Here is a 15,124-nt window from a genome sequence, read left to right on the forward strand (position 1 = left end):
CAACAACCGCGAACACTTCATCGCTGCCTCCTGGATACAACTAGCCAGCAACGACTCGCCGACTAACTCCGCTCTCACGGCTGCGATTCCTTTGCACACAAGTCCGTTGATACGTTCTTCCTCCACTTAATCAACTTCCACGGCCTCTTGGAACCTTGCTCATGATACCACTTGTTAAAATAAATCTGAGGCATACCGTCAATTATCCGAGGACCAAGCAATCATACGAGCACGACACTGAGATTTGTTAACGAGGTTCACCGATATGGCTACATCCTCGGGGCCTGACTACAGGCGCTCCTCTCCGTGACACCGTCACAATACCGCACCCTGGCCGCCCGGGCGCCGACACACGCCGTCGGCTCCCCCGCATGCCCGTGCTATTATGTTGGCATAGGTTACATCGTGTGTCTACCCCCGCTATATATGAGAGGCCTAGGATACAAGTGTTCTACTTGGACATGACTCCTACCATGTCTACACACAGTCCTAAACCAAGCCTAACTATAAACTATCTTGTACAATAATATTCCACACAATTCTAACATGAACAAGACAAATCCTGATCTATATATTTCTTCACAGCTCTGCTCAAGGCAAAGTTGTGCCTGTTTCCTCCCTGATCATCATGGAGACAATGTTTTTCTTACTGCAGGGGCACCGGCACAGCACTACCACATACTTAATCATGCCTCCTTTGTAAGTGCACACCGAGACCAAAGCATCACTGCTGACCCTGCATGCCAAATGAGCAAGTTATTACTTACACACTTAAAATTACCAATAAATGGAACCAAGCAACTAGATTGTCACGTACCTGCCGAGAGATGGAGCTGGATCTTTGCACGCTTTCCGATAAGCGGCGGAGCACGTCGACCTGAGCGCGCAGGTGCACCGCGTAGTCCATGGCCTCGCGGAGCAGGGTGGCCTGGTCAACGGTAGTGTCCCGGCCTCCCGGTATCACCACCCTGAGCGCCATAGTCCTCGTCCTCAACAGCCTCCTGGCAACGGCGTCACCACCAGCGCGACCTGATCTAATCCAGCACCTGCTCACGATCCTCCTGCACCTATGCACTTTGCACGCGCCGGATGATGGTGTGGCGCCCGCTTCGGAGGCTAAGATGGCACTGGGCCACCTTGCGTCGGTGCGGGTGGCACAGCGCGCGGCCGCCATGGCAACGTTGGCCGAGGACTTGACCGCGAGCTTCCTCAAATGGAGGTTCATGGCTCTGCTGCCGAAGGATGTGCTCGTAGGTGCATGGAGCTGGAGGCCCAAGAGGAGGTTCTTGAGGAATGCTTGCTTGAAGGACTTGGTGCTTTTGTTAGGGCCTTGCATTGGTTTTATGTTCTTTTTGTTTTGCTTGAGCAGAGTCAAGTACAGATGTACTTGCCGGTGGTAAGTATTAGTAATGTCGATCGATAGGTACTAGAAACAGGGGCACTCCTGCTGTTTAAATAGGACTAGTCTTCGGCATGTAGTGTCATCAATGATGTACATGCTGTCGGCGATCGCCTTAATACAGTAAGCAGGCGTGTGCTCATATTCTTCCGTGATGATGATGTGTTGTCGTACACTAGGCATGGACGTAGAACGGACAAGTACGGATTGAGATGTCCACATGCTTAAGGTCTCCCAAGCTCATAATGGTGTACATAATTACTGAGCTGGGTAGCTTCCCCAGTGATTATCGACAGAAATGGTTTGAAAAATAGAAAAGGAGTTGGCTGGTACGGGCGTTACATGTACGCAACAAAAAACATCATATGTTTTTCGACAAAGAGAATATATTAACATTGCGAAGATAACATCATACATTTTTTGAGAAAAAATATATATTAATATCGTGAAGAGGCCCGCCATAGTGATCAACTCCTCTCAGTAGCAGCACACAAACCACTATCAAAGACAACACCCAAAAATAAAAAAAGGTCTTCAAAAGCGACGCCTTTAAGAAGAGAACAGTGTACAAGTGCCATCATCGTTTGATCCAAGATTTTATGTTTTCACCCTGGAGAAAGTCTGACCTCTCAAAACAAAACATCATACATGACAGCTAACATACGTAGACATTTTCTAGGTGTCGATCTTGCATCAAAAGCATGATGCATCATCACGCATTGCATGTGCGTTTACTACGTAGTATTATCATTGTTTACTACGTAGCATTATCATTGTGTGTTGTCGTATGCTGGGTATGGCCGTATGGATACAAGATGGACACGTATGATCCAAGATGTCCACAGGCCTGCTTAGGGTCACGTACTTGAAGCCTGGAGCGCATGATGATCGATGACAACAAACATATAAACACAAAAAATGGTTTTGCAATGAACCGGAGGGAAAGACAAGACGCGCGCACATGGCCGCACATGCAGCGCCAAGGGCAGCGCGAACAGGATGGGGTTGTGTTGACGTGCATGCGAAGCAGCTGATGCATCGTGTAGTCATGTAGGAGTATAGAATATTTTTTTGGCGGGGGCAGGAGTACATGGTAGGTCCGATTTCCTCAAATGTCGCAAAAGTGTAAGTGAAGTTCAGTGTATGTATGTAGTCTTGACCATATTTAATCTACTGATGTGGAGGAAGCTTAGGAACCTGGCCGGCGAGGCGGCGAGCCGGTGACCATGGATGAACCATGGTAACTTCGAGTTTCTTGGCATCAAGATTGAAGAGACCTGCCTTAGCAGCAGCTTGACGGCAAGATCTGTACAGACTATAGCTAGGGAGCAATTCTATGCAGAACTACAGGTTGAGCTAGTACTACGTAGTAGGTGAGTAGGTGTGTGCGTGCATTGATTGATGCTAGTTCCTTGAAACAATGGATGCACGTGGATGCATGAGCATTGGAGTGCATGGTGCATGCGGCAGGGCAACAGCTTAACCCATTGCCCGAGGAAAGGCAGGCTGTGCTGCGGGCCGCGAACATCTTCTCATGGCATGGGATCTGTTGATTTGTCCGGAACATCGGGGTTGTGCATGCTTGCACATGATCTGATGATTTCCCTTCTTCAACCAATGCACGTTATCGTTATAGGCGTCTGTCTGGGGAGTGTGTCAACGTGCCTACGTGGATTGAACACTATTTTTTTCTAAAGAAAAGACACTCAAATGTATGTCAGAGCATCTACAACTGGACTGGGCTATTTTATTCTTCTATACATCGACGAACTTCAAACCGTCATTTATCTGTGCGTGCATGTATGGCCTTGAAATTGTCCAGTTGATGTATCTCGTCCACAGGGATGGATCAAGGGACTACCTTCTATTTGGCACAAGGTCTGTTTTAATTGGACAGAAATGCATATGTTTAGTGGTGATGGACATGGAGAATGAAAAGAGAATAAGGACGAGAGTCAGCGATGGGCCGTGTCCGACACGGCGGACTACCCGAACATGTGCAAACACCCGAATATCCTTCCCATATATAGGCTGAGTTTGAGAGTTTGTAGAAAACTCTGCCATATACGCATAAGCGGGGGTCTAGTTGGGTAGACTCCCCCCCCTCCCCCCCCCCCCTCTCTCTCTTGTCCGGACACTGTCCGGGTTGTCCGGAACATATAGGAACAAAGAGGGGAGAAGTAGATTCTCTTAGATCTAATAATTTTGAAGGAAAGCAATAGCCAGTATAACGGAAAGACAATTGGAGGCAAAACAACTTAAAAAATGAAATTACATTAAAAAATATATACTAGTCTTCTTCTTCTTTCGATTGTACGCCGTTTTGCCGAAGATTGAAAAGTGCACTCAACCAACAGGAAGAAAGGACCATATGCAAAGGCACTCGCCATGCCAAGCTTTAAAGACCTCAATAGCCACTTGCCGCTCAAAACGACAAATAGAAATCGTTGAAGAAACATCAGTCGGCTTTGAGATAGCTTACCGCTCATGCTGTGTGGTCAAACAAGAGGACTATAATTGCAGTTGTTCTAGAATTTCTTCTAGCCTGTTCATTCCATGCACCAGAACATTATTCAGCAATGGCGCAGAGGGTAGAGATGTAGTGCAACACCTCACACACACACAGATAAATATTTCCCTAATGCCTCCCAAATCAAATTTTTTTTTAATAGTGTGTTGTGCAATATATGTTACAAATTTCAACAAAACATGACTTCCATGAGTAATACCGAGGGGAATTTCTTCCAGGATTACTACCTCCATGGTGGAAAGCTCACTTGAGATAAATGTCATATATGTACCTCTTTTAGTCTACTGCTCGCTATCTTGGCACTACTAACCATCGTAGATGGGAGCTATTTATATACACACATGCTAATTGGGATCTAGGAAGAAACAAAGTTGATAATAACTCATCGATAAGGTGGGCGATAGTGTGTAGCACTTAAGAGCATCTATAGTGGTTGGTAAGACTATCTTATGTTAAGTCTGTCACATAATGGCTATAAAAATATGATGTACAATGAGTTAACTCTTTCTCTTAGTGTTACTAAGTACCTAATATATGTTGAGGGATATCATTGTTAGACATCATCTCTTAATTATGAGAAATCAAGTATTTTTAATTCTTTCTCATTTCACTCTCCTCCAGCTCCACATTTATCCTCTTGAAACATGATTTGCCCCACTTCATAAATAAAGGGCCGCATCCAAACAACAAGTCAAATGCAGGAAAGAAGATAAAAAGGTCTTCTCGGAGGAGTTATTTCCTGCAACCCGAAAAAAGAAAATAAAAAAGGGGATACAAGGGTCGTCGGAGACAACCGATCAACGGTTAAGAGGCGAAGCGAGTTGACGCCTACCACTATAAGATTAATCACTCCGCCTAGCCCATCCATGTCCCACTGCGTAGAGAGTGGGTGCCACTACAAAAGAGGCATCTCCTCCCAAAAGAACAAAGAAAATCATGATATATATATATATATATATATATATGTGTGTGTGTGTGTGTGTGTGTGTGTGTGTGTGTGTGTGTGTGTGTGTGTGTGTGTGTGTTGGAATTTTGTCTATTTTGGGCCTAGCCCAATAGCGGTTTCAGAAATTCCTAATAAATCCTAGAGGTCCACGCAGCCCATTCGTGCAAGGCAAGAGGTGGAACTAAAGTTTAGTCCCACATTGCTAGTTTAGAGGGAGTTGGACCTCTTTATAAGGAAGGCTCTTTCTCCACATGTATGAGGATGAGAATAAGAGAGACATCCACGCGCGCTCCTCCTCCGCCGCCCGCCTCGCCTCGCCACGCCACGCCACGCCACGCCACGACGCGGGTTACGGGAATGAGTCGAGCAGATACGCACCAGAACTACTTCTTCCTCTCGCCAGCGCAATCTTCCCCGACGTCGACAATACGTGTTCTTGCTCTTTCTGTTAGAGGTCCTGTCGCAGTTCTTTGCTCTAGTGTCTGTCCTACATATGATAGGTTCTACGCCATATATGCAACCTCTTCTACTATCTGCTTTAGACATGTTTGGTTGCAGTTCATATATGCAGATGTTATTTACCTTCTCTCTGTCAGATCGCATGACTACTTTTATCCATGTTATGTTAGTCATGCTTTATCTAATATTTCTATTAATAAAATCATTTAGTAAATTGCTCATATTTCCAACAATCCAAAAACTTTATTATAGGCAATTTACCCCGAGTGGTTTTGATGCTTCCATGAAACCTCCTATGTTTGAAGGTATCCACTAGAAGAGGTGGCGCGTGAGAGCAGTCTTATGGTTTCAAACCATGAGTTGCTATGACGCCACTCTTGGCAAATCTGAAGGAGAGCTTGATGCTCAACAGGCACAAGTTTTTCAAAAAATGGATACTCTGTTTAAGGCTGCTCTCTTGAGTGTTCTTGGTGAGAACATAGTTGATGCTTATGCGTCAATTGATAATGGAAAAGATATGTGGGATGCACTCGAGACCAAGTTTGGGGTCTCGGATGCTGGCACTGAGCTGTACATCATGGAGCAATTCTATGATTACAGGATGACTGAAGAGCGCTCCGTGGTTGAGCAAGCTCATGAGACACAGTCATTTGCTAGAGAACTTGAGCACTTTAGTTGTATGCTACCGGACAAGTTTGTTGCCGGGGGTATCATCACTAAGCTTCCTCCTTCCTGGAGGAACTTTGCTACCTTACTGAAGCATAAGAGAAGGGAGTTTTCCGTCCCGGATCTCATTGGCACTCTTGATGTGGAAGAAAAGGCGAGAGCAAAGGACACACGTGCTCGAGGTATTGAGGGAGGATTTAGTGCCAATCTGGTACAGAAGAAGAACTTCCAGCCCCACAAGTTCAAGAACAAGGGCAAATTTGATGGTAAAGCAAAGTCTGATGGGAAGAACAAGGCTGTGCAACACACGAACTTCAAGAAGAAGAATGACAAGAAGAAAGGTGTTTGTCATGTGTGTGGGGATCTTGATCATTGGGCTCCTAGTTGCCCTAATCGCTGTGACAAGTGTCATCCTGGGAAAGGCGGCAAGACCACTAATGTTGTCATTGGAGACAGTGACATGAAGGATGCTGGGTATGGTATATTTCCCACTATTCTTTCAGTATGTCATTCTCCTGATTGGTTGATTGACACGGGTGCTAATGTGCATGTATTGTTGGGGAACGTTGCAGAAAATAAAATTTTTCTACGCTTCACCAAGATCAATCTATGGAGTCATCTAGCAACGAGAGAGAGGAGTGCATCAACATACCCTTGTAGATCATGAGCGGAAGCGTTCAAGTGAACGGGGTTGAGGGAGTCGTACTCGTCGTGATCCAAATCACCGATGACCAAGTGCTGAACGGACGGCACCTCCGCGTTCAACACACGTACGGTTGGGGAAGACGTCTCCTCCTTCTTGATCCAACAAGGGGGAGGGAGAGGTTGATGGAGATCCAGCAGCACGACGGCGTGGTGGTGGAAGTAGCGGGATCCCAGCAGGGCTTCGCCAAGCGCAAGCGGGGAGGAGATGTGTTACGGAGGGAGAGGGAGGCGCCAGGAGCAAGGGTGCGGCTGCCCTCCCTCCCCTCTTTATATAGGGGCCCTGAGGGGGGAGGGGCGCCGGCCCTAGGAGATCCAATCTCCATGGGGGGCAGCGGCCAAGGGGGTGGCTTCCCCCCCAAGCCAAGTGGGGCGCCCCCCCACCCCTAGGGTTTCCAACCCTAGGCGTAGGGGAGGCCCAAGGGGGGCGCACCAGCCCATCAGGGGCTGGTTCCCCTTCCCACTTCAGCCCCTGGGGCCCTCCGGGATAGGTGGCCCCACCCGGTGGACCCTCGGGACCCTTCTGGTGGTCCCGGTACAATACCGATGACCCCCAAAACTTTCCCGATGGCCGAAACTAGACTTCCTATATATAAATCTTTACCTCCGGACCAATCCGGAACTCCTTGTGACGTCTGAGATCTCATCCGGGACTCCAAACAACTTTCGGGTTACCGCATACAAATATCTCTATAACCCTAGCGTCACCGAACCTTAAGTGTGTAGACCCTATGGGTTCGGGAGACACACAGACATGGCCGAGACGACTCTCCGGTCAATAACCAACAACGGGATCTGGATACCCATGTTGGCTCCCACATGCTCCTCGATGATCTCATCGGATGAACCACGATATCGAGGATTCAAGTAATCCCGTATACAATTCCCTTTGTCAATCGATACGTTACTTGCCCGAGATTCGATCGTCGGTATCCCAATACCTCGTTCAATCTCGTTACCGGCAAGTCACTTTACTCGTACCGTAATGCATGATCCCGTGACCAAACACTTGTTCACATTGAGCTCATTATGATGATGCATTACTGAGTGGGCCTAGAGATACCTCTCCGTCATACGGAGTGACAAATCCCAGTCTCGATCCGTGTCAACCCAACAGATACTTTCGGGGATACCTGTAGTATACCTTTATAGTCACCCAGTTACGTTGTGACGTTTGGTACACCCAAAGCATTCCCACGGCATCCGGAAGTTACACGATCTCATGGTCTAAGGAAATGATACTTGACATTGGAAAAGCTCTAGAAAACGAACTACACGATCTTGTGCTATGCTTAGGATTGGGTCTTGTCCATCACATCATTCTCCTAATGATGTGATCCCGTTATCAATGACATCTAATGTCCATAGTCAGGAAACCAGGACTATCTGTTGATCAACGAGCTAGTCAACTAGAGGCTCACAAGGGACATGTTGTGGTCTATGTATTCACACATGTATTACGATTTCCAGATAACACAATTATAGCATGAACAATAGAAAATTATCATGAATAAGGAAATATAATAATAATCATTTTATTATTGCCTCTAGGGCATATTTCCAACATGTATGCGGTGATATTTCCATGTTTTCATCTTATCAGACCGCAGGGACTTCAACCATGCTGATGGGCAACGGTTCAAGTGCTTCTATTCATGGTGTTGGCACGGTTGATCTGAAGTTTACTTCGGGGAAGGTCGTGCGGCTGAAGAACGTGCATTATGTCCCCTCCGTCAATAAAAATCTTGTTAGCGGATCTCTTCTATGTAGAGATGGCTACAAGCTTGTCTTTGAGTCGAATAAATTTGTAATATCCAAGTATGGAACCTTTGTTGGTAAAGGCTATGAGTCAGGAGGCCTGTTTCGTTTATCCTTATCAGATGTTTGCAATAAAGTTGTTAATCATATTTGCAACAATAGTGAATCAAATGTGTAGCATTCACGTCTTTGTCATGTTAACTTTGGTTGCATGTCGCGACTAGCGAAGCTGAACTTAATATCTAGTTTCACCACTGTCAAAGGATCTAAGTGTCAAGTGTGTGTGCAAGCTAAGCAACCTCGTAAGTCTCATGTGACTGCGGAAACGAGAAATCATGCACCACTGGAACTCATACATTCAGATCTATGTGAAATGAATGGTGTTTTGACGAAAGATGGAAAAAATATTTCATGACGTTAATTGACGACTCCACTAGATACTGCTGTGTGTATCTTCTGAAATCTAAGGATGAGGCTTTGAACTTTTTCAAGATCTATAAAGCTGAAGTGGAAAACCAACTTGATCGAAAAATCAAGAGGCTTAGGTCCGACCGTGGTGGAGAGCATTTTTCCAATGAATTTGATGCTTTTTGTGCGGAACATGGTATAATCAATGAGAGGACGCATCCCTATTCACCTCAGTAAAATGGTGTAGCCGAAAGAAAGAACCATACTCTAGCTGATTTGGTTAACGCCATGTTAGACACATCGGGTCTCTCCAAGGCATGGTGGGGGGAGGTGATATTGACTACATGTCATGTCCTAAACCGAGTTCCCATAAAGAACAAAGAGATAACTCCATTCGAGGAATGGGAGAAGAAAAGATTAAAGCTCTCTTATCTACGAACCTGGGGTTGTTTGGCGAAAGTCAATGTGCCAATTCCAAAGAAGCGCAAGCTTAGACCAAAGATCGTGGATTGTGTTTTCCTGGGATATGCTTTTCATAGAATTGGTTATAGATTCTTGGCTGTAAAATTTGAGGTACCTAACATGCATGTCGGTACGATCATGGAGTCAAATGATGCAATGTTCTTTGAAGATATCTTTCCCAGGAAGGATATGGCCACCTCATTTAATTAGGAGATGCCTAGTTCAAAGAATCAGGAACCAGTTACAATTACTGAACCTGCCATTTTGGTGGAATACTTCGAAAATCCTGTGGAGGAGAACAATGAAGTTCCTACTAGGAGCAAGAGACAGAGTCCTACAAAGTCCTTGGTGATGATTTTCTCGTGTATCTCCTAGATGACACTCCCAGTTCTATTTCAGAGGCCTGTGCATCTGAACATGCTGACTACTAGAAGGAAGCGGTTCGTATCGAGATGGATTCCATCTTGGCGAATGAAACTTGGGAGATAACTGATCGTCCTTATGGGTGCAAGCCTATAGGATGCAAATGGGTATTCAAGAAGAAGCTTAGGCCTGATGGTACTATCAAAAAGTACAAGTCTCGGCTCGTGGCTAAGGGTTATACCCAAAAGGAAGGTGAAGACTTCTTTGATACTTACTCACCTATGGCTCGACTTACCACTATTAGAGTTCTACTTTCACTAGCTGCCTCACATGGTCTTCTCGTTCATCAAATGGATGTTAAGACTGCTTTCCTAAATGGAGAGTTGGACGAGGAAATTTATATGGAACAACCAGATGGGTTTGTACTAGATGGTCAGGAAGGGAAAGTGTGCAAGTTGCTAAAGTCTTTGTATGGACTTAAGCAAGCACCCAAGCAGTGGCATGAGAAGTTTGAAAGAATTTTAACAGCTGCAGGCTTTGTTGTAAACGAAGTTGACAAATGTGTGTACTATCGCCATGGTGGGGGCGAGGGAGTTATCCTTTGCTTGTATGTTGATGACATACTGATTTTCGGAACAAATCTGAATGTTATTAAGGAGGTCAAGGTCCTATCTCGCTGCTTTGAGATGAAGGATTTAGGAGTGGCCGATGTCATTCTGAACATCAAGTTGTTGAGAGACGATGATGGTGGGATTACATTGCTTCAATCTCACTATGTGGAAAAGATCTTGAGTCGCTTTGGCTATAGTGACTGCAAGCCCTCTCCAACAACATATGATGCGAGTGTGTTACTTCGAAAGAATCGAAGAATTGCTAGAGATCAATTGAAATATTCTCAGATTATTGGCTCGCTTATGTACTTAGCCAGTGCTACAAGACCTGACATCTCTTTTGTTGTTAGCAAACTGAGTCGGTTTGTCTCAAATCCAGGAGATGTGCATTGGAAAGCTCTAGAGAGAGTTTTGCGTTATTTGAAAGGCACTGCGAATTATGGAATTCACTACACCGGGCACCCAAAGGTGCTTGAAGGGCATAGTGACTCAAACTGGATCTCAGATGCTGATGAGATAAAGGCCACGAGCGGATATGTATTCACTCATGGAGGTGGTGCTGTTTCTTGGAAGTCTTGCAAGCAGACCATCTTAACGAGGTCAACAATGGAAGCAGAACTCTCACAGAACTAGATACAGCTACGGTCGAAGCAAATTGGCTTCGTCGGCTCTTCAATGACTTGCCGGTTGTTGAGAAACCTGTACCGGGTATCCCGATGAACTGCGACAATCAAACTGTAATCACGAAAGTAAGCAGCTCAAAGGATAACATGAAGTCATCAAGACACGTTTAGAGAACGTTAAAGTCTGTCAGGAAAATGAGAAACTCCGGAGTTATTGCATTGGATTATATCCAAACGTCTAAAAATCTGGCAGATCGTTTCACTAAGGGTCTATCATGCAATGTGATAGATAATGCATCGAGAGAGATGGGTATGAGACCCACAATATGAGTTGTTCACAGTGGTAACCTAGTCTATGTGATCGGAGATCCCGTGAATTAGATGTGGAAGACAAGCTGCTGGTCAACTGAGAGGAGAGTATCCTTACTATTAACAATACCACTCCATGAAGATGCAATACTCTCCTAATCTGCATGACAGGTTGATGTATATCTTAATGTGTTCTAAGTGGCTCATTGAAGCAGAGATGTCGTCCTGCAGAATATCTTTTGAAGAACGCACCTATATGAGTCTGATTGTTAAACGTCGCAATCTATGAGAGTAGGGTTCTCTCTAGTAAACTCATGAAAGGTCTCGGAGTATGACGCATAAGTTCCACCCGCGGGGAAGACCCACGGTAGCCACGTAACATTCAAGGCTTTATGTGAAACTAGATTCCCAGAAAATTTGCAGTTCAAGGCCCAGTCCACTGTTCAAGTTGCTTACTAGTGTAGCATAGAGTTCTAGGTGGAAGTTCAACTTAACAGTCTCCACTGCAGTACCAGTACATAAAACAGTGTTTTGGAACCAAAGGCAAATTTTGTGTGCCTCTGGGATTTGGTGGGGGATTGCTGGAATTTTGTCTATTTTGGGCCTAGCTCAATAGTAGTTTTAGAAATTCCTAATAAATCCTAGAGGCCCACGCATCCCATTCGTGCAAAGCAAGAGGTGGAACTAAAGTTTAGTCCCACATTACTAGTTTAGAGGGAGTTGGACCTCTTTATAAGGGATGCTCTTTCGCCACATGTATGAGGATGAGAACAAGAGGGACATCCACGCGCGCTCCTCCTCCATCACCCGCCGCGCTGCGGGTTGCGGGGCCGAGCCGATGTCTAAATTTTTGCCACGCACGATGGGTATACGAAAGGTCACGCGGAAGCTGAAACGTTTTGTTGTAGTGGAGATTGAATACGAATGGCGCACCTCTTCGCCTGCTGCCTGTTCATTTCATCTCCCTCATTCCTTGATCTCCCGGCGTAGCCTCTCGCCTCCTTCTCTTGCGCCTATAAAAGCAAGGTCGCTCCTCTCAGAGATACGCACCAGAACTACTTCTTCCTCTCGCCACCGGTTCCTATCGCTGAGCTGGTGCTGTCTTCCTCGTCCCGGCTTGCGGCGTGCACCATGAGTCGGGACAGTAGGCCTCCGAAACCGCACCTCTTTGAGTCCTATACGGGAGAAGGGTGATAAGGTTTTTGGGGAGCGCTCAGCGCGACTACTGACTTCTTCGTCACGGACGCCCCGGACTCCGATGACTTCTTCCCCGACGTCGACAACCTTCTCGACGACATGGCTGGCGAGGACACCGACCCTAAGTCCAGTGCTACTGCTGCTGCTGTCCCGTACGTGTTCTTGCTCTTTCTGTTAGAGGTCCTGTCGTAGTTCTTTGCTCTAGTGTCTGTCCTACATATGATAGGTTCTACGCCATATATGCAACCTCTTCTACTATCTGCTTTAGACATGTTTGGTTGCAGTTCATATATGCAGATGTTATTTACCTTCTCTCTGTCAGATCGCATGACTACTTTTATCCATGTTATATTAGTCATGCTTTATCTAATATTTCTATTAATAAAATTATTTGGTAAATTGCTCATATTTCCAACAATATGTACTTCACCACTCCCTGTTCATCAATCATCATGGAGACCATGTCATTCTTTTTGCAAAGGCACCGGCACGCCACCACCTCATACTAAATAATGCCTCCTTTTCTGCAAGTGGACGCTGAGACCTGGAATCACTGCATGTCGTTGAGCGACCTATTAGTAACTTACACAATGAAAATCAGCGGTAATGAGACTGGATTTTCTACTCTCGGATATACTACACCCGAGTTAGCAAAAAAGTTGAAAAAAGTTTATCAAACGAAATCCAAAAAATCTGAAATTTTGCTACATCAAACATTATCATATGTTTGAGGTTCTTGCCAAGTTTCATCGAAAAATAATATCTGAGGAGCTCTCACCCAAAAAAAAAAACAAAATCGCTGCTGAAAGTTTTGTGCACTGTTTGAGCAGTGATTTTGTTATTTTTGATGAGACCTCCTCAGATGTTATTTTTAGATGAAATTTTGCAAGAACCTCAGCCGCGTGATAATGTTTCCTGTCCCAAAATTTCAGATTTTTTGGACAATGTTTGATCACAATTTTTCAATCTTTTGCTAACTCGGGTGTACTACACCCCAGAGTAGCCACTACTTTCCGTAAATGGAATTGAGCAACTAAAGTTTTGACGAACCAGCCGAGCCATCGAGCTGGATCTTTACATGGCTTCGGAGGGCCGGCGGAGTACGTCGACCTGAGCACGCAGGTGAACGGCATAGTCCATCGCCTCGCAGAGCAGGGTGACCTCGTCGACTGCGGAGTCCCGGCCTCCTGGTATCACCTCCCTCAGCGTCGTCATCCTCCTCCTCACCAGCCTCCCCACAACGTTGCTCCTCTTGCAGCTGCGGCACCTCCTCATGATCCTCCGGCACCTCTGTACCTTGCACGCTCTGGACGCCGGATCCAAGATGGCCTTGGGCCACCTCGCTCCGCCGCCATGCGCAGTCGCCATAGCGACGTCCATGGAGGACTTGACGGCGCGCTTCCTCTCGTGGAGGCTACTGGTGCCGCCGAAGGACGTGTTCGGGCGTGCCTGTAGCTGGAGGCGGAGGAGGAGGTTCTTCACGAAGGCCTGCTTGAAGGACTTGGTGCTGGTGCTAGGACCTTGCATGGTTGTTTCTGTTCTTTTGCTAGAGTAGAGACAGGATGTACTTGCTGTGATAAGTAATGTCGATGGATGATATGATGTACTTGCTGGCGCAGAAACATGGGCGCTCCTGCTGCTTAAATAAGACTGGTCTCCGGCATGTGGTGTCACTAAGTAGTACCTTAATTGAACATGTATGTCCCATATACTCCCTCTAGTCCAATATGTAGTGCGCATGGTTTGAGGCTCCAAGACCAAGGCATGACGTGGAGATGTACTTCTAGACCATAGTAACCCTGCATGCACACTCTCCGTACATAGCCATGTGGATGTGCTGCATCTCCAGTGAAAAGCTAGGGGTAATTCTTGTCCAAAGTGCTTCATACGCACTACATTGTGGAATTCTTGCAAGAAACTAATACGCACTACATTGTCCAAAGTCTCTGATTCATAATCTCTCACTCATGCATGAATGATTTTTACTGTTGATGTTGGATATTAATGCTCCTCCTTTTCATGATGTATACCCTGTGTCGGCGACTTGAAGCTCAAAAGTATAGAACCACATGCTCATGGCATTTATTTGTGACCGCCGAGCACATTCTTCCCTGCTGTCGACGTGCTCTTATTCTTCCATGATGATGATGTCGCTATGCATGAATGTAGAACGGAGAAGTAGGACCCGAGATTTTTTAAGAAAAGGAGGAAAACCCTCTCTCTACGTCTGGACGATGCATGCAACCATTTTATTACTTGTTCACAAAGGCTTTACAAAGTAATATATCAGTACGCCTGAAGCCACCATCTTGGCAACATTTATCGCTACTCCTCTCTACTTGATGAAGGGTGCCGATAGTCCGAGCCGAATACCAAACAGACCTTGCACCATAGCCTAACATCTAAAACCGGAGACTCCAACCAATCCACATTGCCGGGTCTGAGACACACACCGGTCCGGCGCCCTCTCAGAGGCCGCCGCCGCCGTCTTCCACCGATTCATCTTCAGAGTTGTACTGACGCATCGACCTTGCCAGGCCTAGCTGTCGTCAATGCCACCATGACCCAGACAATGCCACCATCCTGCGCTTGTCCATCATCACACACCCACGCTGGTCCATGCCGCAGAGACCCGCCGTTGTCAATGTGCCAGATGCCACGCCGCTCCTTCTTCTGCATTTCCTCTAACCG

General features: G+C 46.0%; 1 protein-coding gene and 1 pseudogene across 1 annotated transcript; both read right to left on the reverse strand.

Annotated features, from left to right (window-relative positions):
* Positions 1-540: 540 nt before the first annotated feature.
* On the reverse strand, positions 541-1,381 carry LOC147961712 (transcription factor IBH1-like 1). The gene is made up of 2 exons (XM_087537720.1): positions 818-1,381; positions 541-736 (listed from the first exon to the last, which is right to left on the reverse strand). The coding sequence occupies exons 1-2, from the start codon at positions 1,334-1,336 to the stop codon at positions 725-727; spliced, it is 531 nt and encodes a 176-aa protein (XP_087393846.1). The 5' UTR covers positions 1,337-1,381; the 3' UTR covers positions 541-724.
* A 12,039-nt stretch (positions 1,382-13,420) lies between these two features.
* On the reverse strand, positions 13,421-14,203 carry LOC125524527 (transcription factor IBH1-like 1; annotated as a pseudogene).
* Positions 14,204-15,124: the final 921 nt, after the last annotated feature.

The sequence above is a fragment of the Triticum urartu genome, chromosome 7A (assembly GCF_056163025.1).
Source record: "Triticum urartu cultivar PI428250 chromosome 7A, HENAU_Tu73, whole genome shotgun sequence".
Lineage (NCBI taxonomy): Eukaryota > Viridiplantae > Streptophyta > Magnoliopsida > Poales > Poaceae > Triticum > Triticum urartu.

Bases quoted from the DNA above. Each gene is read 5' to 3' on its own strand.
- LOC147961712 (XM_087537720.1), bottom strand. From the start codon at position 1,336: ATGCAAGGCCCTAACAAAAGCACCAAGTCCTTCAAGCAAGCATTCCTC.